At 39.0% G+C, this 25,411-nt stretch overlaps 4 protein-coding genes across 4 annotated transcripts; 2 read left to right on the forward strand and 2 right to left on the reverse strand.

Moving 5' to 3' along the window:
- Positions 1 to 337: 337 nt before the first annotated feature.
- Positions 338 to 12,103, forward strand: abcg5 (ATP-binding cassette, sub-family G (WHITE), member 5). Its single transcript, XM_063491872.1, has 14 exons — positions 338 to 504; positions 641 to 762; positions 905 to 1,041; positions 3,287 to 3,385; positions 4,289 to 4,421; positions 5,643 to 5,782; positions 6,076 to 6,205; positions 6,325 to 6,538; positions 6,759 to 6,964; positions 10,296 to 10,434; positions 10,563 to 10,636; positions 10,781 to 10,892; positions 11,021 to 11,133; positions 11,465 to 12,103. The coding sequence occupies exons 1-14, from the start codon at positions 338 to 340 to the stop codon at positions 11,647 to 11,649; spliced, it is 1,971 nt and encodes a 656-aa protein (XP_063347942.1). The 3' UTR covers positions 11,650 to 12,103.
- A 526-nt stretch (positions 12,104 to 12,629) lies between these two features.
- dync2li1 (dynein, cytoplasmic 2, light intermediate chain 1) lies at positions 12,630 to 19,195 on the reverse strand. The gene is made up of 13 exons (XM_063491479.1): positions 19,077 to 19,195; positions 18,860 to 18,986; positions 18,742 to 18,776; positions 17,743 to 17,812; positions 17,338 to 17,426; positions 16,932 to 17,121; positions 16,248 to 16,316; positions 16,040 to 16,117; positions 15,824 to 15,903; positions 15,260 to 15,330; positions 15,008 to 15,105; positions 14,796 to 14,888; positions 12,630 to 12,934 (listed from the first exon to the last, which is right to left on the reverse strand). Exons 1-13 carry the CDS (start codon positions 19,088 to 19,090, stop codon positions 12,872 to 12,874), a joined length of 1,077 nt encoding a protein of 358 aa, XP_063347549.1. The 5' UTR covers positions 19,091 to 19,195; the 3' UTR covers positions 12,630 to 12,871.
- A 97-nt stretch (positions 19,196 to 19,292) lies between these two features.
- Positions 19,293 to 22,313, reverse strand: lyrm7 (LYR motif containing 7). Its single transcript, XM_063491770.1, has 5 exons — positions 22,233 to 22,313; positions 22,032 to 22,104; positions 20,522 to 20,592; positions 20,031 to 20,112; positions 19,293 to 19,857 (listed from the first exon to the last, which is right to left on the reverse strand). The coding sequence occupies exons 1-5, from the start codon at positions 22,248 to 22,250 to the stop codon at positions 19,787 to 19,789; spliced, it is 315 nt and encodes a 104-aa protein (XP_063347840.1). The 5' UTR covers positions 22,251 to 22,313; the 3' UTR covers positions 19,293 to 19,786.
- A 746-nt stretch (positions 22,314 to 23,059) lies between these two features.
- hint1 (histidine triad nucleotide binding protein 1) lies at positions 23,060 to 25,171 on the forward strand. The gene is made up of 3 exons (XM_063491570.1): positions 23,060 to 23,214; positions 24,611 to 24,715; positions 24,883 to 25,171. Exons 1-3 carry the CDS (start codon positions 23,104 to 23,106, stop codon positions 25,045 to 25,047), a joined length of 381 nt encoding a protein of 126 aa, XP_063347640.1. The 5' UTR covers positions 23,060 to 23,103; the 3' UTR covers positions 25,048 to 25,171.
- Positions 25,172 to 25,411: the final 240 nt, after the last annotated feature.

The following is a 25,411-nucleotide window of genomic DNA, read 5'->3' on the forward strand; positions in this document are numbered from 1 at the left end:
CTTCTTGAAACATCCGAGTTCATGTCATGTCAGTTCGCCCTCTGCTTTATCCTGTCAGTCACAGCTTTTTTGGGACGCAGCCGACAATATGAGGACTGAGTCCAGACTGAAGGGCTGTGAACTGACTTAGCATGTGTGCTTTTTGTCTTCATTATACAACCTTTGATCAAAGTTCTCTGAGATAACATGACATTTGCTGTGCTCACGCTTCCAGAGAGTCACCACTGATCTCACATTTCTGCTGTGTGCAGGCAACAGGCGCAGAAGACAAAGTCTGGGACTGAAACAATATGAACAATCTGATGTGAAACAGATTTGACACAGACCTGGAGGAGACATGAACAGATTTTATTCAATGCAGATGGAGGAGCCACAGAACGGGAAAGTACAAGAGTCCTTCAGGTTTGTGGCGGAGGTGAAGAAAGATGTGTGGAGAAACAGCAGAGAGGAGCAATCAGAGCCCACCTGTTCTCTAAGTGTCAGAAAGATCTCCTACACAGTCAGGTAAGTGCTGCTGACAACCAACACGAGAAACTCAAAAACAAACTCAGAGAATTTGATTTAATTTAAAAAAATAAAATACTAATATCAAAACTACCGTCCTCGTTCTCGTGTGTGCATGTATACGTGTGTTTCACAGTGAACGTGTGGGTCCGTGGTGGGACTTACCCTCCTACAGGAAACGATGGACTCGTCAGATCCTGAATGATGTCTCCTTTCATGTTGACAGTGGGCAGATCATGGGCATACTGGGCAACTCAGGTTCGAGGTTCAGTTCAATCGAAGAGCCAAATGTTTAAAGTGAAAAAGAAATACAACATTTTTATCAGGAAGCATTAAAAATCAGTTAAATCATGAGTGTTTTTATGCATATGTGTCTTTATCTGCACTTTTCATTATAAAGGCTCAGGAAAAACCACATTGCTGGATGCCATCTCAGGGCGGATTGGGAACCAGGGCACGCTGCTGGGAGAAGTCTTCGTTAATGGTAGAAAACTGAAGCAAGAGCAGTATCAGGACTGCTTCTCCTATGTGCTGCAGGTAACACAAAGAAATGCCCATCAAGATTTAACTCATAGCTTTTACTTATTATCCCAGTATTACATTTCTATTGATATAATATTGATATAATAAGCATTCATAAATAATTAAAAGTAATATTAATGTTAATATTACATAGTGTTATATGTGTTAATATTATAAACATATAAAATATTATGTGTTAATAACTATTAGGTTACATATAGGTATTACATACATACAATAAATGTTAAAATAACATAATAAATGTGTTTAAGTTAAATTAAGAGACTTTTATTTACACTTATAAGAAACTTGTTTCTCTGTTTAAGTTATTAAAAGCCTTGGGTTGCTTAATATCCTTAACTACCATATCAATTTTGACATTTTTAAACTCGTCATACGCTTTTCTGTTGCTTTATTACAAAAAAACATGTACATTTATAAACAATTTACTGTGTAATTTTAAACAGCTGCATAAAAAGCACATTTAAATGGTAATAATATACACAGAAACAAAAGAAGACTGCATGACCTCCATACTTTGCTCAAATTTCGGATTCTAATCCTTTCACAACATCAGTTTTTTGGGGGTCAGGAGTTCGAGTGGTTCGATCACTGGATCCTCCCGTTCAATATTTGGCCAAAGTGTCATTGTGCAAATACTGAACCCTGGTTTAAAATCACTGCACACCTGAATGAGGAACGGTTCAACAAAAAACTTCCTCTATTACTGTTAAAGTTTATTATTAATTGTTATTACATTTATTAAGTTGCATACTCTCGCACACCCTCAGATATCCACCAGATAGGTTTCAATCCAATTAAAGTATCCTAACTAGTGACCGCTACACACGAGTGGATGGCATTAATCAAAGGGTAAGGCTAAAATAAAATAAATACAATAATTTCCAGCTACATCTACACAAGCCAAAAGAGGGTCCACAGGCATTCACCAAACATTACAGATACTGAACCCCAAACTGACTCCAGTGCATCCATTAGAGTGTCAGTGTGTGCATAGTAGTTAGACATACCTTCACAATGGTAAAGAATTCATGGATTGAAACCCAAATGAAATTTAAAAGATGGGCCCAATCCCAACCACTGGCAAGAGAATGTAATGACATGTGGCTTTTTGAGCAATCCTGCTAACAATCAGATGGATAACAAGCAAAAAGTCAAAGCAGATGAAATTACATTTCTTCTAATCAAGGAAAATTTGTTCCCATTTCATAATTGTCCTTTGAGGTGGTGACTAAGCATGACTGATGTGCATGCTGTAAACACAGTGAGTCTGCGTTACCTTACTTAACAGAAGTTGAAACCCAGCAGTGGACGTGTTAGACAAATGATTAATGGGAGACTGAACAGAGTTTAAAGTAATTAGCAAATAAGTGCATGCACATTTCACTTTCCTGTAGTTCACACAAACACTCATTAAACTTTCCACTACAGTTTCAAATGCAGCTGGCCTCATGCACACAGCCTGTATGTATTTAGTTTTGCCTGTGGTTGTACAAACCACCACAAACTCAATGAACATTCTGCAGTAACTCCTGAAAAGCTGCCCTGGCCTCCGTATGAAATTAACTTAAGACCCCTGATAGCCTCCTCATATATGTAATCTCGCAATGAGAGGTGCTCAAGTGTATCCAAAGCCTGAATTAAAAACACTGGTTTAAAACCAGCCTTGCTTCTTTTCAAATCATCTCTCCCCTCTCGCTGATAGCTCCCCCTTCTGCTCTCTAAGCCTCGTCATTAACTTCCCCTGCTAAGCTGTAGATGAGGAGGTGATATGAGCTCCTCATATTAAAGTCATTCAGATGAGAGAATAAGGAGAAGTGGGATTGGGAGGCGCCATGTGTTAATTGAAGCAGGCAGCAGGTTCAGCTGGTTTAAGTCATGCGCCTGTGCCTGTGCGTGTGCACACATCTGAGGCAAAGGTATATTACAGATGGGTCGCACTGGCATATATGAACATAGACGTTTGTGAGGATATATGCTCACTGTATAGGGATGCGCTAGAAAGATGCTATAGATAGAGAGTGTGACATAAAAGTATCCAGTCCAAACATATACTTCCATTTGTTTACTGATGACCACTCAAGAGAAACACTGAGGTGTTTTCTTAATCCATCTCCTTGAGGAATAACGGTGGCAGTTTCTAGTATAAGGCTGCCAAATCACAATTTACAGTGTCTTGTTTTTGTGGAGTTTCTTTTCTGTTAATGCCCTGTTTTCTCTTTCTGCCATTCTTTTCCAGAGCGATAACTTGCTGAGTTATCTGACAGTGGAGGAAACTCTGACCTACACAGCTCAGCTGGCCCTGCGGAAACACTCGGCTGAAGCTATCAAGAAAAAGGTGACTTTAGAGCTGCGTCTGGGCATTTCTTTCATTATTTTCTTAAACCTGGCATCTCTGCCTGCTACAGAACATATACAAAAAAAAAAAAAAAAACCAACAAAAAATTACAGGCTGATGGATGTCAGTATCCACTATGATGTCAGCACACAAACAGTTTCAGTGCTTATTTGGATGATCAGCTTAATCTTAGAAGGTGCATTGCTGTGTTGTTTTATATTTTAGGTTAGTTAAGTATGACTGAGTTATTGCTTCACAGAGAGTCATGTGCAGCATCAACATGACTGAGAATATGTTACATTTTGTTACAGATCTCTTTGCTTACAGCACATAAATGCTGTAAATGCCCATTTTTAAAAAAGAGGACGTGACCTGACATTTAAGAACGTCAGGTCAGTTATTCTCAGCCTAATATTTTGTTTGAGTCCCTCGCTCTGAAATATTTCCAAACTGTAGAAACAGGAAAATATTTCTTCTCCTAATCTTGTGGAGCTATCAAATACACTCATCAGGGTCTAATGAAGCTCATGTGGTGCTTGGCACCAGCAGTGGGTCCTTTGGATCCTGTAAGTTTAAAGTGGAAACAAGATGAGTTGAGTTTTTTCTGGTGCTGGTTGCTTCTAGTTTTTTCTTTCTTGTTCTTTTGAACATTATTTTTTTAGACTAGGTAGATTGTTGCTGGGGTCAGACTCAAACCCCTGAGCAATTTTCTGAGTATTGTTCCCATGAGCAGGGTGATTATCTGAAGAGTTCACAGCAGATCTTTTCATAATAATAAAGGGATTTTATTCCAATGTTTTAGCTGATCAATGTATGATATCTCCTGCAGGCCCTTTTTTAGTAGATTTGCTAATAGTTGTAACTCTTGTCTCACCTAAACCTTGACCTCTGGCTCCCCTGTAGGTGTCAGCAGTGATGGCTGAGCTGAGCCTGAGTCATGTGGCCCACAGTGTTATCGGAGGTCAGGTTTTCCCTGGGATCTCCGGGGGTGAGCGCCGAAGGGTCTCCATTGCCAGTCAGTTACTTCAGGACCCAAGTGAGTACCAGTGCACCTCAGATACACCTGAGGAGATTTACACAAGTTCATCTGTGACCAACCTGTTACCTCCAAAGCAAACATTTGCTGTCGGTTTAAATCAAAATAACGAGGTGACGCAGAGTAAAAGTCATCAATCACTCAAATCTTCACTTTTAATAGATGTAAAATAGATAATAAGAGGGATTAGAAGTGATTTTCAAAGACTTTGGCACATAAAGGAAAAGGATTATATATAACATGCTTTCATAAAATGTTTCAAAATATGTCTTTGGTGGAGTCATGTGAAAAAGAAAGTTTCAGTGAGGTTGTGTCTGAACTTTGACTGGGCCATTGCACCACCTTGATTATTTTCTTTTTCAGTCATTCTGTTGTAGATTTGCTGCTGCTTGTTTGTCAGACTAGCAAACTGCCAAAACAGGACTGCATATAGTCCCGTGAAAACGTTCTTTTTCGCACGACTGTGGGAGAATGCAGCAGAGTGAGGCAGAAGGATCAGAAGCATGAGAACAGTAGAAAGTTCACCACATAACCTGTCTCTCCCCAGAAGAGTTTTGAAGTCCACACTGGAGAAAAACAAAAGGATCTAAGTGAGACAGGAGTAAGAAGAGACAGAGAAAAGGGACAGAGGGAGAGATGGAGAAGAGTAATAAAGGACTGGGTTATCACACCGCAAGGGGAATGAGCAGAAGCCCACTTCAGTGTGTGTGTGTGTGTGTGTGTGTGTGTGTGTGTGTGTGTGTGTGTGTGTGTGTGTATCCCAGGTGTAGTTTATCAGGACTTCAGTCCTCTGGGGAGGATGGAGGGTCTCAGTCCTCATTCAGGATTAAAATGCCCATGAACACACTCACACACACACAGAGTCACACACAGAGTAATGAGGAGTTCCCATTCGGTGACTCTCCAATCAACCAGGAAATGAATTAATCTCACAATTAAAGTATCTGCTAATTCCACTCTGCTTTCATAATGCGAAGAGCCAATCTTTTAATTGTCCTAATTAGAGTAATTAACTAAAAAAAAAAGAGAACTCACTTATCTCCGCAAGTTAAGTCGGCTCCACAGAGAGTCCTGCAATGTGCCACTTAATAAAAAGTACATCTGAGAGTTTTTACTTAGAAGGAAAAAGTTATTGTCCTGCCTTTCACTTATTCTCAGTGTTTCACTGCATGACAAACCTGCAGTGACAGCAGTGATGTCATTGGGATGCTGTCGTTGCAGGGGTGATCCTATTGGATGAGCCGACCACTGGTCTGGACAGCATGACCGCCAATCAGATTGTGGTGCTGTTGGCAGAGCTGGCCAGGAGAGACCGTATCGTCATAGTAACTATCCACCAACCACGCTCTGAGCTCTTCAGGGTGAGTTTTTGAGAAGAACTGGTGAAAAAGAGAAAGAATGGCTTGTAGAGTCAAACTTCCTTTAAGGAAGGATGGAATTGCATTTTTCACACCTATGTGCCGACATCAACTATATTTATCTAACTCACAGCTAATTTATCAGAATTACTCCACTTCATATATTAGACACATATTAAGAAAACTTTTTGGTTACACTGTACACATGAGTCTTTGATCCTTTGATAGTGAATGTTTTGTGAAAAGTCGCATGCTGATGGAATAATATTGTTTCTTTGTGTGTGTCTACCTCCAAGGTGTTCAACAGGATAGCTATAATGAGTCGTGGGGAGCTAGTATTTTGTGGACAGACAGAAGAGATGGTGGATTTCTTCAGCCAATGTGGATATGAGTGTCCAGAGTACTGCAACCCCTTTGACATCTATGGTACAGTATGATATGCACACTGTATGGTGTTGTGTTTTTATTATAAGTCATAATTTTTTTTAAAAAAAGATGATTTTTCCATAGCAGGAACATTAAAATTTCAATTTGATGTCAAACAGTTGACTTCACCTCAGTGGACACACGCAGCAGCGAGAGGGAGGCAGCCACATTTACTCGCATGCATGAAATCACTTCAGCCTATCAGAGGTCTACCATCTACCAGAGCATGCTGGAAAAAATGGAGCAGAGCTTGCAGAGATCAGACAAGCCCGCCATCCCCTTTAAGAGCAAAGAGTCACCCAGCGGTGCTGCCAAACTTGGAGTTCTCCTCAGGTCAGTGTGATTGTACACACCACCCATAAATCACTAATTAAAACAGAAATATGATCACAATATTCCAGGTACAAATTACAAATGTCACTTAGTGTGCTGCTTTATAAAAGACATGTGACATATACAGATTACTTCCATGCATCATGATGATTTTTTTTGTAGGGTATAAGTAGGTAAAAAATTTGCTCATTAATTTTGGCTTTCTGTGTTCTGTGTGCAGGCGCACAGCAAGAAACCTGTCCAGAGACAGGATGGGTGTTCTGATGCGTCTATCCCAGAACTTGATTTATGGTCTGTTTGTGGCCTTCTTCGTCATACATTTAGACATTGACGTCACTAAGGGTGCTGTGCAGGACCGCATCGGCATAATCTATCAGAGCATTGGTGCTTCACCATACACGGGCATGCTGAATGCCGTCGCTCTCTGTGAGTTCCATCAACACCAAACATCTGCTCACCAGGATGAATTAGTAAATTTACATTTGCACGTCCCAAACACCAGGATGCTGCCTGACAGTTTTGAAAAAAAAAAGAGGAAGCTGGATAGAAACTTTGAGTCAATAACTTGAAAACATGATTTTTTCTTATTCAAAGACTAAATGAAAACATAACTCAGAAGCAGCTTTGCTCAGTGCTAGTACTGACTCTCGTTTCAGCACAATGATGGCTTCCTTCTCTTGGACAGACAGATCCAATGAACAGCTAATAAATGCAGTTTCAACACTTGGAATCAACTCCAGATTCTTTTATCTGCTTATGGGGAAAAAAAAACCCACACACACAAACACTGAGGGACTAGGTATCAGTTAATTTTGAACCTCTGAAAATATCTAAAATTGACTTTAATTCCTAATCAGCTAATGCAGTACTCTTGTTCAAACCCTTAAATTAAAGCTGAATATCTGCACTTCAATGACATCTTGACTGAATTGCACTGTTTGACCACTGTGGTGGTGTACCGAAACAAAATCACAAAAAATGCGCCACTGTTTGAAAATGTCTGGACTTAACTGTATAAAATGCTGAAAATAATAATTAGACAAGACAAAAGACAAAATATGAATGTCGACCTTGTTGTCCATACATTCACTTAATCTATGTGACGTTACAGCACATCTCTTGTCCATGTTTCTAACAACACTTAATAAATAGCCACATGAGGTGGATACTTGTTAGTTCAGAGAAATGGATATGAAGCATGTTTATCACAGCTGTGTGTGAGGCCACTTCCCCCTAATTCAGTTGTAAAATCACTTTAATTTCTTACTTACTTTTGTCACCTTTGGCAAAACTGTGTAAAGTCTAGCTTAATCTTGGATGTTAAAGGTGTTTAGACTATTGGAGATAAGAATACATGAAAGAAAAAATGTCTATTAGAAGACCGTGCATGAAGTAATACTTTAGTTGCTGAGGAGATCCTTCAGTTTACATATTTGAAATGATCATTGGGTGTTCATGACCTTTAATCTGTTCAGAGCTCAATGAACCTGAGTGCCATTTTACCTACAAACCTAGAGAACCTACAATACAGTATGATATTGTGTGCGCATAGATTTCCATGATTAACAGTTTTATGGGGTTTTTTATAATGCGTGCTTTGGCTTAAGATAACATCAAATACAGGGAGAGAAAAATCTGCACCAAGTCGCCTGTCAGCATTTTATAAACTACAACCACAGCAGTGTCTTGATCTTTTATAGAGGACTTGTGACCGCCTTTTAACCCACTTTATTTTTAATGTCAGAGAGATTTATGATTTTTATTTGTGGTTCAACAAATAATTTGGTCGTTAGTGGCTTTGTTCAATATCTGGGAGACTTATTTAATGAGTGAAAAAGTAAGGTTAAGAAAAGGACAAAAATCAATAGATAAAATAAAATAAAACTATTTCCAAAAAGGCTTTATTGGAATGTGTGTTTCAGTGATAGGAATGGATGAATGAATCATCTTGGCTATATTTCCTTACTGTCGGTCACACCCTTTGTCATTTACAAGGTTTTATCAAAACATAATAAAAAATGTTCCAGTTCTTGCCAGGTTTGACAAATAGAGATAAACCTCAGATGAAAACCAACACTTGACATATCACACAGTGTCATCATATAGGCCATTAAATGCCCTCCACTCCCACAGCTGACAGTTAATAGGAGGTGTTTGTGTCGATATGTTGTGTTTGGATTTCTCAGAATGTGACACTGTGCTTACAGCCAAACATCTCCACAAAGGACATTGTTCCAGATGTCTCGTGGTGTCTTCAGCTGCAATTTTAAAGTACACTGTGCTGCCATGTAGAGAAAAGAGATTTTCTCCTGGAAACCCTTTTTAAACAAGCCATGCTTGATCAGTCTACTTTTCTTTGTGTGTTTTGTGTGTGTGTGTGTGTGTGTGTGTGTGTGCTGTCTTGAACGTAAACTTTTAACTATTTTATGCTAACTGGGCTCAGAAGAGTCTGAATTGCAGCTGTGGGGTTTTTTGCAGTTTCCATGAGCATAGAAAGTAAATTTGCTCAGACGTCCACTCCTGGGAAGGCTGCCAACTGTTTTGAACGCTTTCTCACTGTAGAATGATGTCTTTATAAGCCTTCCTACAAGGATGGGTACCAATAATTACTTCTTATAGATTATATCTAACATCTTTATTGTTTGGCATAGATAGGGATGATCGGACATGCTGATGTTTAATTAACTGTGTGCATTTGATTATCAGCACCTACCTGCTACTTACCCCCTTAATTCCTTTGGCAGTAGTAAGGGTGTACTTAGTTTTTCATGTACCGCTTCAGCATTTTGGTTTAATTAATAATAGCATGGTGCAATATGTCATTTGTTGTTTTTAATCTGATCTTGTATTTACCTAATTTGGAGGACCAGATGATTTTTATTATGTCTTGATATATAAAACCTTAGAACTGAAAGAGAGTATACTTTCTCTTTACCATGACTGTATCAACATAGTCTAAAATCTTAGCTTCAGGGCTCCAGCCCTCACAGACACTGAGGAGAATAGATGTGATAAACGATTGGGCTGAGCTGAAGTCAGCCTCTGTAAACACCCAAACAATCAGAGGTTGCCCTTGGGGATATCATTGTGACCTTCAGTCTCAGAGATAACAACTGATAGGATTCAATGAAAAGCTTTTTTGTTTTTTAAAGAAACAGGCCCATCAAGTTGTCTTGGTAAACTCTTGGCATAAAACCAAGAACACCTGAAATATGGAGCGATCGCAAAAGTCCGTAATCGTCATCATCCTGTTACGGAGGAAATTAAAGGAAAGCCCTTTTGATATATTTTGTTTTCATATGCATGCTTTCAGTTATGAGACAATAGAACAGAATGAACTGTTCATTATAATATGCATATTTTAAAGTACTGGAACTGAATGAAATATGAAAAAGGTAAAACTCCACTTAAGAAATTTTTCTGGGTTTTGCACTCTTGAAATCATCATATTTTTCCCAGTTTAATGCAGAGTTAAAACTGCAAGCAAAACAACATTATGCCTTTTATACATACATGTGCATGTGCACAATCGCTCAGCATTATCATATTCCTTGAATAAGCAGTCTCAGATTTGGCAGGCATCAATATTTAACAGTATTCATTTATCTTATCTATATCTATTAAATATACTAAAGTTATTCTTTAAAAAATAAAGCAATAGGGTCAGTTTTTTTTCCAGATTTGGTTGATTTTACATGGAATGGACCAGAAGTCACTTTTATCTTTTTTTGCACCCTTTCTGTTTTTATACTCACAGTCCCAGCATTGCGAGCCATCAGTGATCAGGAGAGTCAGGATGGACTCTACACTAAATGGCAAATGTTCTTGGCCTACATCTTCCACATCCTGCCCCTCAGCATCCTGAGTGTCTTCATCTTCACCTCCTTCCTTTACTGGTTGGTCATAAACTTGATGTGTTTTTGTGTTGACGGTGGAAGAAGCACATTTATCCACTCAAGGATTTAGGTTTCATAGTCATCAGTGTCTCTCCTGTGTGTCTGTCTCTGCCTTGCTTTGCTCTCAGGACAGTGGGGATGCATCCGGAAGGTTTGCGCTTTCTGTGTTTCACTGCTGTAGTTCTGGTGCCGCATGTTATAGGTAAGCCAATTAAATAAAAGGGTAAAGTGCTATTTTGGGGGGCACAAATGGGTTAAATGCATTTAATAGCCATGTTTCCACTTTCTTTATCTTTTAGTTGCACATATTATGTTTGGTTTTTTTTTTTTTTCCCACTCTCATCAGGTGAGTTGCTGACTGTGGTGCTACTAGGTGTGGTCCAAGACCCTAACATGGTCAACACTGGAGTGGCTCTACTCAATATTGCAGGGATAGTGGTGGGATCTGGCTTTCTAAGGTAAAATCCCAAATATGCTTAACTTTATGATTAGAAAACTTGTGATTTAGAATTTATTGAAAATGAAGGTATAATAATGCTAACTCTCAGGACATATGCTCACTTTCCTCTCCTCTTCTTTGCAACAGGGGCACCCAGCAGATGCCCCAGGTCTTTCAGTGGCTCAGTTACCTGACTTTCCAGAAGTACAGCTGTGAGCTGCTCATAGTCACGGAGTTTCATGGTCTCCAGTTCACATGCAGTAAGTTCATTTTTTAACATCCTATTCTAGAGGGAATGCTATTTTGTTAATTTACATTGTATTACTAAGAACACTGGCATTCGCCAATATCATCAGTGCTTCTGTGAGTAGTGTAGAGGATAAGGCTTGCAAGATCATTAGAAATAACTGATTTCAATTATCTGTCTTACATTTGATCTTTCTGCTATTGGTCCTTTTAAGACTGATTTATAAAGGATGGGTTCAGGATCAGTGGTCAAAGTCACTCAGCAGCACTTACAGTCATTTAGACTAAAAGGCGCTTTCAGAAGATGAAATCTCTTAATACTTTTTTGTGTTTTTGTGATTACAGATAATTCCACATCTTTGCCAGGAGCTTGTGTGGTCACCCATGGCAATCAGATCATTGAGGAGGGTTATCCTGGCGCACTGTCCCGATACACACTAGACTTTGTTCTCCTCTACGCTTTCCTGCCTGCTCTGCTGCTGCTGGGCATAATTAGCTTTAAGATCAGGGACAAGGTTGTGCGTCACTAAGCCCACAAACACGGCTTTGTGGGTAAAATCTTCTTTTTAAGTTAAGCTTATAAAGCATTTATGTTATGAAATTCACTATTCAGAGATGACCTACACCCACCACTGTATTAGGTACACCGTACCCTTTTTGCTTTCTTGATAATAAAGGGATGGAGATTTTCAGCAATACTCAACAGACTGTTTAAATGATGGCCACCTGGTAGCAGCCCAAAGTGTGCTAGGAAAATAAATTATACCACCACCAACAAACTCAACCACTGATATAAGACAGGATTCATGTTTAGTTTTTGTTGCTGATTATGCCAAATGTTGACTGTTATAGCAGAAATCCAGACAATGGTGAGTTTGTGTGATTTGTACCCTCGGTTTCTCTTTTCTAAGCTGACTGGAGTGGCACATGATGCCACTGAGGCCCAACTGCTTCAAGGTTTGACGTGTTATGCATTCAGAGATGCACTTCTGCTTATCATAACGAGCGCTTTTTGAGTTACTGTTGCTTTCCTATCAGTTTGAGGCATTCTGACAATCAAAAAGCCATATTTTCTTTTTCAGAACATTCTCCTTAAACCCAAGAGATGGTTGCACAGGAAAATCCTAGTAGATCAGCAGTTTTAGAAACGCTTCGACCTGCCTATCTGGCACCAACAACTATGTCATGATCAAAGTCACTTAAATCCTCTTTCTTTCAAATGCATTCTTTGAATTTCAATGTCTTACATTGTTACCACGTGATTATCAGATTAAACATTTGTGTTAAAGCACTTTAACAGGTGTACCTAATAAAGTGGTAGTATAAGCACTTACAATAAGTTTAAATGTTTACACTTGATGCACACAATATAGTACAGCACGGTTTATCTCTGTTCACTGGGATGAAGCCATGCACATTAAAACACTTAAACATCTGCAGATGTTCTGTAAACTACTCGAAACATGTTACCTGAAAAATGAGCATGTTTATGGCATGTACAGTTTTCTTGTGGTAACCTTAATCCTAGAACCACTGATTGCCGGGAAGAAAAAAAACATAAATTTGTTTGGAAGAACAAACATTATTATTGGTAAGCTAAAACTATATTTTTCTTGATTAAAATGTCAGCATTTATTTATGTAATTATAGAAAAGTACAACAGAAAATATAATACAAAAGTAAACAAATACAATATATATACCCTATGTACATTATAACATGTTGTATGTGTGTAATAAAGCAGAAGACATCTCATGTCTCCAGCTCTAGACCTTTCCATGATTTCGCTGCATTCCTTTTATACTGCTCCAACTCCTGAAAAACAGACAGATGTAACACTTTTCACATATTACTGAGGCAATACAAGAAAATCAAAATAGTGCAGGTAAATGCAAAAACACACGCTACTGTGAAGAAATACTCAAGACTAAATCTGATGATGCAGATGAAGGAAGGTTCCACCAAAGGCAAATGTTTTCAATCTTGTTCTAATGTTACTGTTATAAATTTTAACATATAACACGCCAACTTTGGCGTATCGAGTTTGAGATGCAGCCCTCTGGTTTTTTCCAGCTGAACATTGCACGTCTGACCTTGTTTGACTCCAGGGACGACTGGCACACACCTGAATGCTCCACACTTGGAAAATGCCAAAACCTCTACGTCTACAGAGGCGCTCACACCTCAGAGCAGTACTGTAAAACTTTCTTTTTTTATGTCAGTGTAAATAACCACAAGACACTGAAGCCACTAAACTACAACAAATACACATTAACTAGGGGAAAACAGAATTATAGTTAATTAGCTTAAAACTCTTAAGATTGGTCTTTATTTGTATTCGTACTGAACTATGCATTTATACATTTATACTTTGCAAACCTATCTCTAAATTCATTGTGTTGTCTCTCTAATAAAGAGGTCAGTTCTGACTACCATGATCTCCTGAGATTCCTTTTTTTAATCCAGACTAGAGGGTGCTGTCTAGAAAGGAGTTTCTCAAGACTTATTTGGAATTAACCTTTAGCCTGTTTTTCTATTGAGTTCTCAGACCACACAATGGCTGAGTGAAACGACGAGCGCCAGGTGAAAGTCAGTCAGTGATAACAGCCGGTGATTTGGGCTTGTGACTCCATCGGGTTACTGCAGTTCAAGTTCCAGAGTGGCACTATTGCAGGCAGGAATGAAGACAGCTAATCTCTAAGTTTATCACCACAGGATATAAAGTTACAGCCTGTTCATTTCAAGAGAGAATCACTACTAGAAACAGACTACTGAAGGACAAAGGGTTACTTTGGAACATTAACCTTCTTTAAGATGTCAAACGAGTTTCTCCATTTGTATATTTTGTACAGCGTACACAGTTTTTAACTCTGTTACCCACGCCAAACAGGCCATGTCATTCGTTTGATTTGTCTGTTTAGCTATGTTTGTTTGTTTAGCTACGCAGGATTGCTCAGAATGTTATGAACAGATTTGCATTGAATTTTTACCACAGCTGGACCCTGGAAGGCAACAATACAAATCTGGATTTGGATGCAGGAATTTTTGGAGGATGTTTTACTATTGGGAGATGGAAAAATTAGACATCACATGATATCTTTGCAAAGTCATATAAAAATGAAATAAGGAAAATCGGATAATGTCAAACTGAACTGAAGTCAGATATCCTTCTGGATCCAGAGACTGAAGTCCTTCTGTCATTTCGGCCTTGCAATTTCAGACTGCCCTTAATAGTGTTTCACAAAAGAAATATACAATATATTTTTATTCTAACTATTAATATATTATATATTAATGAGCTTTTGTAACTTTGTATCCCGCGAGCTTGTCATTTTAAGTAGGGTTATTATTTTATAAACACACATATCTTAACAGCCTCTCTTATCTGGGCTGCCATTATGTCTAATCTCTTTATCAAATGAAACTGTGCTATGTCACAGAAACTTATCTTCTTCATTTTGTGTTAAATGCTTTAGTGATTTATTATCTTCCTAAATACTTGCTACCCCTCAGAAGGAGGACAAAAGTCAGGGTCACGAATCTGAGATAAGTGAATGGGAAATTCTGATTACCACTGATTAACCACCGTACTGCCAACTCATGAGTCAAGAGACTTGACTGCAGTAGGATGGTCTGTCAAAATAAATGCAATGCAAGCACTTATATAATGTATTACCTGGTCTTTCTGGGCTCTCATGGCATCAATCTGAGGCTCACTGTACTGGGGATCTTTGGCTGGATCCTTTAGCTCTCTCTGCTCACTTGTACTCTGCAATGACAAAGTTGTTTAGATGAACAGATGCTTTTAAATAACGCAAAAGAAAAAGTAGTTCGTCTACATCAGTTGGATTTTGCAGAAGACAAACATGTTGCCAGAAGCTTAACTACCTCTGGGGGGAAGACACGCTCATACACTTTCTTCCAGAGGTCTTTTGGATTTTTAGCATGGAGAGACGTTATATCCACATCGACAGTAGGTGGGGAACCTATATTAACAGATTTTAAATAAAATATCACACCAAATGTTAAATAAAGGAGGGTGGATTTAAAGGAGATGCTTTGTTTCATCACAGAGTTTTGTAGTTTATTCAAAACTTGAAGACATTTCTACTTTTGGCTACTGGGGGGCGCTGTGCTCACCTATTTGACCGAAGGAATCAGAGCCTGTGGGAATGATGAGCGGCTTGAGGGGGTCAGAGGAAACAGTTTTCCTGATCACAGAAAAAAAGAACAAGAAAAAAAGTATTACAGCTAAAACATTAACCAACAGACCCCTAACATAGACAGCATTTTACATTTTTTTTGAAATACTCAATGAGAGCAACACACATTTGCCCTTCAAGAAACAATGACAGTTGTTTGTAAGTAGCAGCCATGCTCCTTTAAATGCAATATCTAATACCTCCATCTTAAACAAAGGTAAAGATTATAAACTTCTGAGTGTGTATATCTATCTGGAGCTGTCCCATCACATGATTATATAACTAAAGTGAGTATCTTAAGTTCACACTGTTTATGAAAACCTGTTCTATATCATACAATTTTTATACAGTACAAAAATGTAAATAAATCTGCAATGAGACTGTGAAATCTGGTATTATCAAGCATTAGTGGTAACATTAAAGTTGACATTGAAACTATAATCTAAAATGAAAGCCCATGCCCATTACTGCTTTGTGTTCAATGTTGCTTTATCCTCCTCACCCTCTCTCCAAACCGAAAGCCAGGTGCAAGAAGAAGCTCTTGGTTTTTGATATAAGGCTCTCTGATTTGATGCTAGTGAACTAATCAAAGCATTAGGAGACACAAACACAAATACAAAGCAGTGGTTAGAGAAGGCAACCTATAAAAAATATATGAAAAAGTGCAAAATTATTTGTTAAATACAAATGTGTGCAGGAGCATTAAAAAAATTCTTACAACGAGAGAGGCCGCGTAGTAATGAGCAATAAAACGCAGTGTTTTACTGACAACTCTCTTCTTGTCAGAGTCAAATTCCTGAAAAGCAGATGGGAAAACTGGAAATCTTTTATACAAATATTACTGAAATTTATGATCTAATAATAATTCTGTGTACGTGTCTTTTTTTAATAAATCATTTAAAAAGAGTACAAATAGTGTGTTTTACCTGGAAGATGTCGTACTTGCTGCCGATGATGAGCAGAGGAACAGGAAAGGGACTGATCAACTCTCTGTCCTGCTGACAGAATCACAGTTAACTCTGGAAACAGCTCCAGCCTTACACACTTTTACACTTTCAGTTGAGATTTGCTTTTGTTCCCTCTGACAACAAAATATCTATTTTCACCATCTTGGTTGCATTTGTCAGGTCGATGCACATTTTACTTTGTGACATTTGAGTTTTTAGAAAGCCAGAGGCATGAGTAGTTCATGTAAACACTTTAAATATGCAACTTGTTACAGATGCCTCAGTGCACCAGCACATTTACCCTTTGATAACTGTTTTTTTTATCATCCTTATTAATCTGCAGTCTCTTTGTGCTGCATCCCTTGTGCTGATCGACTGTAGAGGCTCACCTGTATCAACATAAACCCTGAGGAGGCAGAGCTGCCTTTTCCCTCAGTGCTTTTTACAGTCTATTATGTATTAGCTGAGACGGAAGTTACTTGTGATCCTGTTCTTGGTTACATTAATTTAGTCTAACGATATTAGAATTATTAGATAATAAATGGTTAAAGAAATTTGCTTCATCTCACATGTTGAGTTCCTTTGAGTCGTGGATTTAGAAATTGTAACACAGCTATAAAATTGCTGTAATAAAATTGTGTGTGTAATGAGACGAGGTCTTACAGGATAGTCTTTAGGTAAGACGCGTGCTGCTGAGTGGCTGGGAGTCTGGTGTTTGACTCCAGGTTTGGATTTCTGTACTTGGGAGGAGGTTCTCTCTAGGTGAGCCTGTGCAGCCTGCAGTAGCTTCTCCATTGTTCCCCACAGAGCGTTGGGTTTAGACAGGTCCAGGACGAGGATGACTGAGAGACAGCTGAACAAGACAGGAAAGGAAAGATGGTTTTCCTCTGAGGTTCAGACCAAGGAAACATTCTTCTTCTCTACTGGCATGACATTGCTGTTCAGGAGATTCCAATTATAAAGATACAAATAATAATCTGAACAGAAAAGATAACATAACATAATTCACACTGTGAATGTGTCAAATACTGACCCCTATTCAAAAGCAGGACGTTTGTAAGAGACCTACCTGATGGTGACAGGAGTGATGGGGATCTGGACGAGGTCTGACAAAGAGGTCCCTCCTCCCAGCTCCCATAGGTGTGCTATGTCTTTGGGCTGAAAGAAGAATATAACAGCTTTATCCTGAAGGTACATAAACGTCCAGTGCAACCCTAACCCTCTATGGCTTGTTCCACATTTCAGCAGCATTTAATACCAAGAACTAAAATATTTACTTGCATAATGAGCACATCCTGCCACATAAGTACACTAAACGTACTCTCTAATGTGGTCAGTGTGCTGAAATACTGGAAGGAAGTTCCTTCCTACTAACGCAAATAAAACATATACAGCATAAGGTGTATAACCACATTTGTCTTCTCATTTTTAAGAGACTAAAGCAAAGTGTCCAAGACTAAAAGGATTTACTTACCGTGTTGTGTCCTCGTGCTCGTCTGCCAAAAGTGTACTCCAAGGCCAGAGTTGGTTTGGCTAGTTCATCTCTAGTAGACAAAAAGAAGTGTGTTTATACAAAGTATGATTTCATGAAACTAACTTGTGCTTTTGGTTAAATATTTTACAGTACCTCATTCATGTATTTTTTCTAGATCAGCAGAGACACACTACACTTCCTTCTGGCCTTCTCTATATTTCTCCATTAACACTCTCAAAGCAAATGGCACATCTGTAGAGGTCGTTCTAGACATGAGCCATACTGCTGCTCACCAATCATCACCCTTTTCCTGAACCAAGCTTAAACTCTTTCCCATATCTTCATGGTATGTCTTAACAACTCTATCCCTCTGTTGTCACTACAGCTCTGCACATCACGCTTGTTCTTGAAAATCACTACACTTCTTTTCCATTTCTCAGGCATCCTCTCACTCTCCAAGAGTCCACTCTTAGCTCACAGCTGCCATCACTTCCTCCTTACTAAACTGTCCTCCTCTCTCTCATTTTCTTCATTCATTAGCTCTTTAAACTACTTCATCTTCTCAACAGTCTCTCATCATTCATTAGTACACTTCCTTCCAGCTCAATCTTGCTGCCAAGCTAATTTTCTTTCCTTAGTGCCGAGCCTCACATAAGCCTTTCCTTATGTGAGGCAGATCTACATGCCTTCCCAACTTTTTATTTGTTAACCACTCCCTTTGAATAATTGCCAGCACTCCCTCATCCCACCACCAGGTACTCCTTGTTTTCCTTTCTTATGTCAATAGGATACACCAAATACTTTCTTGGCAGTCTCCCTCAACACTTCAGCCATATGAAAGCTTTGCCAAATATTGACTGTAAAAGGTTCAGCTTTAGCTTTCGTGATCCAGGTCTATTTCACTTTGCATGGTATAAACTGCCCCTGCAATGGGTCTGAATAGTGAATATGAAGAGGGGTTTAGAGCACTCTAGTCTGCCCAGGCATCATCATACCAACCTGTCCAAGCACCTGAGGAGAATGGACGTTTTGCCCTGAAAAATAAACGGATGTGAGTTTACTCAGTACAGTAACAAGATACAAGCGCTTCCGTGTGAAATCAGTGACCCACACACACCCCAGCTTTGCTCCCCATCAGAAGCACCGTCCGCTCGTTCACAGCCTCTCCACCGTCTCTGTCCTCTGCACCTCCGCTCTCCCGGTTGTGCACCTCCGCCGCAGCCAGCTCCCATAATGTGTCCGAGCTGACCCATACGAGACGAGTCGGTCGTCAGATATTATTATTACTGTTATCACAGTAAACAGTTATAATGATAAAATAAAGTAATTCTCACCTTATTTTTGGCATCGAGATCGATGGTTAGCGAAGGCTACACAGCTAATAGGAAGGCTAACCGTTACAAACGTTGCCAAAGCAACAGCGCGTTTTGATGACGTAACCATCTTATGTTTGTAATGGGCATTGTGGGACATGTGGTTTTACGCAGACAGACTATAAGCTTGTAAAATATATTTCCATATTTTCATATCTACAATCTGCTATATGCCAACAATGTTTTAAATTACAGTACCCTTTATTAGAGATATATTTCACACAGAGGTTTTTATACAAAGGTTTTCACAGATAATTCTTTTTGCGGCTTTAAAGCAGAGCTGATTCTTTTTGTCTGTGGTTGTAACAGCAAATTAAGTCTGGGACACTCTGTAAATACTTGTAGTTAATCAGATAACAGTTAAAATTTTTTACAGTACCAGCAAATTAATATTTCCCCTTGTTTGATTCAATCATATGAAGAAGCCAGCAGATAATGTTTCAATTACATTTGATAACATGCTGTACATGAAATGACACAATCCAGTTTTCCCAATACAGATTCCTTGAAACAGAACGAAGTAGATCCTTGCTGAATCAAAAGTGTGGAGATGATCTTTAATTTTATTTTATTTTTTTAATGCTCCTTCTATAAAGCCAAACTGAAGATGAAAAGGCAACAAATGATATATAGTCTCTTTCCTGGTGATCATGAAGTTATCAAATGGTTCGTCACGACTTTTCCCTTGGTTTGTCACAATAGGGGACGTTTTCTAGCAGAAGGTCCTTTCTGGGCCGAAGCACTGAGAGTGAGGAGAAAAAAAACAAAAACAAAAAACACAATCGTATCATCAGAGGAAAAAAAAAATCATTAGCAAGTAAATACATTATGATCCCTGATGTATGAGTAATCTTTGCATGCACATGCTACTTCCTTCATAAAAGAAAAAAAAAAAAAAGACAAATCATGTCATACACAGCTTATTTTTTGTTACGTGTTCCATTTGCACCACACTCTGTCGAAGGACGATGTCCACGTCTGAGCCCATTTTAATCAGCTATAAAAAAGTAAAAGAAGTAAATTTTATTTTCAAATATCAAAATGCTTCACAGTAAAAATGCTAGAAAATCAAAACAAGTTTAAAGAGCCTTTAGATGCTTTTTAAAAGAATCCACAGATCTCAATCTAAATAATTTCCTTTAAATGCAGAAGTAGCAGCCCAAGTCTCCCCCCCCTTTCACGGTTATTCATCCCAGTGGGAAACAAGAGGATGCAAAGAGTCGGACTCGGAAAGTATGAAACCGTTTTGGATCAGCTCTGACTGACATTAAGTTATGCTCTTATGATGAATGCAATTAAATTCAATTTAGATAACGTTTCGGAATACCTGCAACCCCGAGATGAGAAAAGAGGTGTTAAAAGACTGTGGCGAGACTCACTTCGATAATAACAAACAGACACTGTACCTTCTGGATGTTCTCTTCTGACGTTTCATTTTTGTTTTTCCGAAACTCCTCATTGATCTTTAATCGTGCAGCTTTGTAGAAGAAAACAAACATATTTCGAGTCACCTGAGCAATTCTGCAATTCTAATTTGACTTCACAGCAAAAGGCTCAGAAAAAAGGTTTCATATAGGCTCATTAGATGAAAATATCTCTCTCTCCAATGCAACCTTCCTATTACTCTGTGTACATGCTGCTATTACACATGGCCATCATTACTGATGTAATCCAGATGATTTTCACATGTTTATCAACCATACAATGCAAAATTACATCAAATATCAGTTTACACTGTAAATAAGAACAAGAGGGTGGACATTTTATGCTTTAACATGTTGGTGAACCATAATAAAACACAGAAAAAAAATGCTTATGAGAGAGTCTTGATGCATGCTCAATCATTCAGGTAAGGAAATCCCAAAAAGTTGATCTGGACATAGCGTTTTCAGTAGGAGAATTGTTTTGTCACTCATTTCCTCAGACACAGCGGCCAGGGAAGCAGAAGAACATCACATCAAAAAGGCCCTGTAAACGTGGTTATCCCAGCTGGACATATGTCAAAGGTGAGAAAACACCTAAAGAAAGCTCCAGGCTATCCAGGAGAGAAGAAGGACAAATGCTGCCTAAGGGATCACTAAGGGTTTTCTCTTATGTGTCAGGAGTATCGAAACAGACTATGAGGTCTATTTACACCTATAGGCCATTGGACAGGATGTACACAATCTGGACAGAGAGGAATGCTGGTTTGAATGGAAAGTCAAGGATTTATGTGAAAAGCCCTAAGGGGACATCTTTCTTTGCTGTGATTGTAGCCATTCCCGAACTCTCTGCAAATTGAAAGTACATTCATCATTGAGTGATATAACGTTTCTACCCCTGAAAATGCTACATCCAGCTGAAAAGAATCAACTTTTTGGAGTTGATGAAAGAGGTTCTTGTGTATATATATTTTTGGAGGGAAATCATGTACAACGTTGGTGTAAGTCATGTAGCCAGAGGAACAGTGAGGGAAACCTATTCAGAAGGATCTTCAAAAGAGAAAGGCCATTCAGGAGCAGAATTTATTTTTTTAAAAATTCAAAGTCCTTAAGTATTTAAAAAAATTATTAATAACAAAAATAGAATTTGGTGGAGAATATTAAAATGCTGTGCATCTGATATGAACAAACTCAAATTATTTTGACATTTATAACTTAAACTGGTAATTGAACTTGAACAAAGACATCTAGGGACATGGCATTTTAGGCTGTTTGTCAAACAAAATCAGTGATCACTGAAAAAATAAATCATTTTAGGCATATATAGTAAAAATTGTAATGGTAGAGAGGGGTTAATAATATGAGACACGCTCATGGGACTCGTATGACACCGAACATTAGGAATGACCCATTTGATGAATGCTGAGCATGTGTTCACTCATCTCCTGTTTGATAAGCATCAATTATCAGTCCAAGATACTGCTCACAGACTCACCTGTCAGTGCTCTGTCATCATCTTTGAACACAACCATCCTGGTCCTGTGTAGCGTTTTAAAAACGCCCAGAACCTGCATGCACAAACAGGCATCTTTTAGAACAGCTGTGAATGATGCTACCAGTCACCTGCAATTTCAAGTAACATGCAAGCAATGTTGCAATAAAGGTATTTAAAAACACGATAATATCCCATACTAACCTTCAAACGAGTGCCCATGTTGTCTTCTTGTGTTCACTTCCGACGTAGGGAGACGTCACATATGTCAGAGCCCAATCAGAGCCGACGCTGGAAATTAAGCTGTGTTTGTAGCCAATGAGGACTCAGAGTGGTTTCACTGAGCTACTAATTCAATTGAGAACGCCCTCTCTCTGGATTTCCCATTTTATAGGGGGCACTAGTGAGCTGTGTTTTGTGCTGAGAGCTCCCTTCGGACACAAAAGTGCAAATGTTGTGGTGTATATAATCTATTTCTTGGATATTTTACAGGTTTCTGTTGGAGTAAAAAAAACTTTCTGGAAGTATTGACGGCAAGTACTGCCGTCTTGAATAGGGGAGTGAAGCTAGCAGCTAGAGAAAACTTCTAACAGCGGCGGCCTGATAGCAGTTGCAGCTGTTTCTTATTATACACACGTTTTGTATTGTTTTTGGGGGTTTTTTTTGGTGTGGTGTAACTGCTCCTCTAACGTCTATGGATTTGTGCACTCGTAAAAGCTAGCATTTATTAACGTTTCACTAGCACAACGATGTTTTTCGTTGTACTAAAGAATAAAGGACACGAGTCTCGTTTTATTTAAAGTCGGGTGTTTTATCGAAACCGTGTTTGCGAAAAATAAGTAACGTAGTAAGTTTTTAAATCTGGAAGTAGGTGTAAATAATTACTTTCACCATTTAGCTTCGTCCACGCTTATCCACTGAGGGACGTGCGCCCTCTGCTGCCCCTCTGTCCGAACTGCAGCCGGTTTCTGTACAGTGGCATTAACAGGAATTGGAGTGGCTCTCATCATAGATCGGCTCTGATTTTAGTGACACTGGAAGCTGCGCGGGGGAGCCGTGGCTCATCTGCGTCAACATGGCTGATGAAACAGCGAAAGCGCAGACCGCCAAGCCGGGCGGAGATACGATATTTGGAAAAATTGTACGCAAAGAGATTCCTGCCAACCTCATCTATGAGGACGATCAGGTATACGTTCATCACTTTGATTCACGAGGACGTTTAAAGTCTGAATGTTTCTCATCGTGGCTCCGCAACTGCCTGCAGGAGGCGTTCAGCTAATGCTAACTCAGCGTTGCAGAAACGCTGTTTTTGTGCCTACTTGCATTTAAAAATGCTGCAGCAGAGCTTGCAGAAATCATACAATGAATGAATCTGCAAGATTATTAAATATTTCGACAGGCTTCTTGTGCACGCTTTTGGTTTCGTTCTGCATGCCATCATGTGTCGTTGCTCTTGTCATGTTTGCTGCCACTCGGCGTCTGAAGTTACAGACAGTTGGCTTTGCACCAAGAAGTGACAGGGTTCACTCCAGTGCTGTTTGCAGACTCATTACACATGTAGCTGCTGCAGGCTAGAGCAGGACAAAGAAAATTAAAAGGTGAGATTCCTACAATAAAGTAACCAAGCAACATCATTTGATTTGCAGCAGATATTAGTGCAATGGGGAATCAAAGCGTTAAAAAAAGCATTATATATTTTTATTTCTAAGTTTTGGAACTGCTTTGTATTCCCAGTGTAATGAGCTATAGCTGATACCTCCAGATAATTTATGTCTGTCATATTTAGATTCCACATTTTTGTACGCCTTAAATGCAACAAAAACATGTAAACATTGTGTCACATTAAGGCTTGGGCTGTGCCACTAGTTGAATTTTAGCTGCGATTTTGTCGAAGTCGACACATTATTACTGTGCCCCATTCTGCTTTCTTTGATGCGTTTCAGTGATTTGTGACAGAAGGATGGCAGCAAGATTGAAAGGGAAGGTTTACAAGATGATAGTGAGGCCTGTTGTGATGTAGTGTTTGGAGACAGTGGCACTGACAAAAAGGCAGGAAGCAGAGCTAGAGGTGCAGATGAGATTTTTCATTGGGAGTGATGAGGAGGTACAGAAATGAGATTTAATAAAGAAGAACATGCAGAGGGTTGGTGTGACAGAGGAGGATGCTTGGAATAGGGTGGAGGCAGGTTATCTGCTGTGGTGAAGAAAATGAGAGTGACTCATGATCATCTCATTTAGAGCTGAAATTACAATTAAAGTTGATGGAAATTAGCCTAAAAAAGACAATTTTATTCCTGTTTTTTAAAGTTTAATAAATCTGTTTTTCCAAAATGTGTGTTTAAAATTTTCAGTATTGACCAAATATTCATGACTATGATTTTTGAAATAAGCAAGCAGCCTTAATGTGTTTAACTCAAAATACTGGGGTGTGCATAAATACATAAAAATATGTAAGTACTATTAAGACCTGAGTTATTATCATTTTTTTAATTATTTTTTGTTTTCAGCTAACTTTCAGTTATTTCCAATTTTGATTGTGCACAGGCTAATTCTGTTTTCTAATTTCTTGCTTTGGCTCTCAGTGTGTAGCCTTCCCTGATATCTCACCTCAGGCTCCCACTCACATCCTAGTCGTCCCAAAAAAGCCAATTGTTCAGCTCTCTCAAGCCGAGGATGATGATGCTGCGGTAAGTATCATTGTAATGACTTTTGCTTGTGAAATAAACTATAAACAATTTCACACAATCATTTCCCTGGCATATTTCTATCAGTGACCACCAGGGGGAACTATTTGCCTTTTTAATACTTTAATCCAGGGTGTATTTTCAACTCATTCTTGCTGTGTGTCTCTTAGTTGTTGGGCCACATGCTGATTGTTGCAAAGAAGTGTGCTCAAGATGCCGGACTGTCCAAAGGCTACAGGATTATCATCAACGATGGGCCGGACGGAGGCCAGTCGGTGTACCACATCCACATCCACGTTCTCGGTGGGCGCAGTATGGGGTGGCCCCCTGGCTAACGCTCAGCTTCCAGCACCCACCATCCAGCCATGCATGTTCACATCTGTTGTCTGATTACCAGTGCTGTTAAATCTGATCGCGCCAAAATATATCTGTGGAAATAAAAGGCACATCACAACACCACTCGTGCTCTCTTGTCTTTATTCTTAAACCGGACATTTTTTAATAGAAAGCTTGATCGTGTTCTTCAGTGGGGTTAGCAGTAATGTCATTTACAAGCTTTTAACTGAAAGACGAGACCTTCAAGCTCAACTGACATTCGCAGCTGCCCACATGGACAAGCCAAAAACCTTCTGGAGAAATGTTTTATAGTCAGATAAGACAAAGATTAAGATATGTGGCCACAATGACAAAAGGTATGTT

The sequence above is a fragment of the Pelmatolapia mariae genome, linkage group LG13 (genome assembly GCF_036321145.2).
Source record: "Pelmatolapia mariae isolate MD_Pm_ZW linkage group LG13, Pm_UMD_F_2, whole genome shotgun sequence".
Lineage (NCBI taxonomy): Eukaryota > Metazoa > Chordata > Actinopteri > Cichliformes > Cichlidae > Pelmatolapia > Pelmatolapia mariae.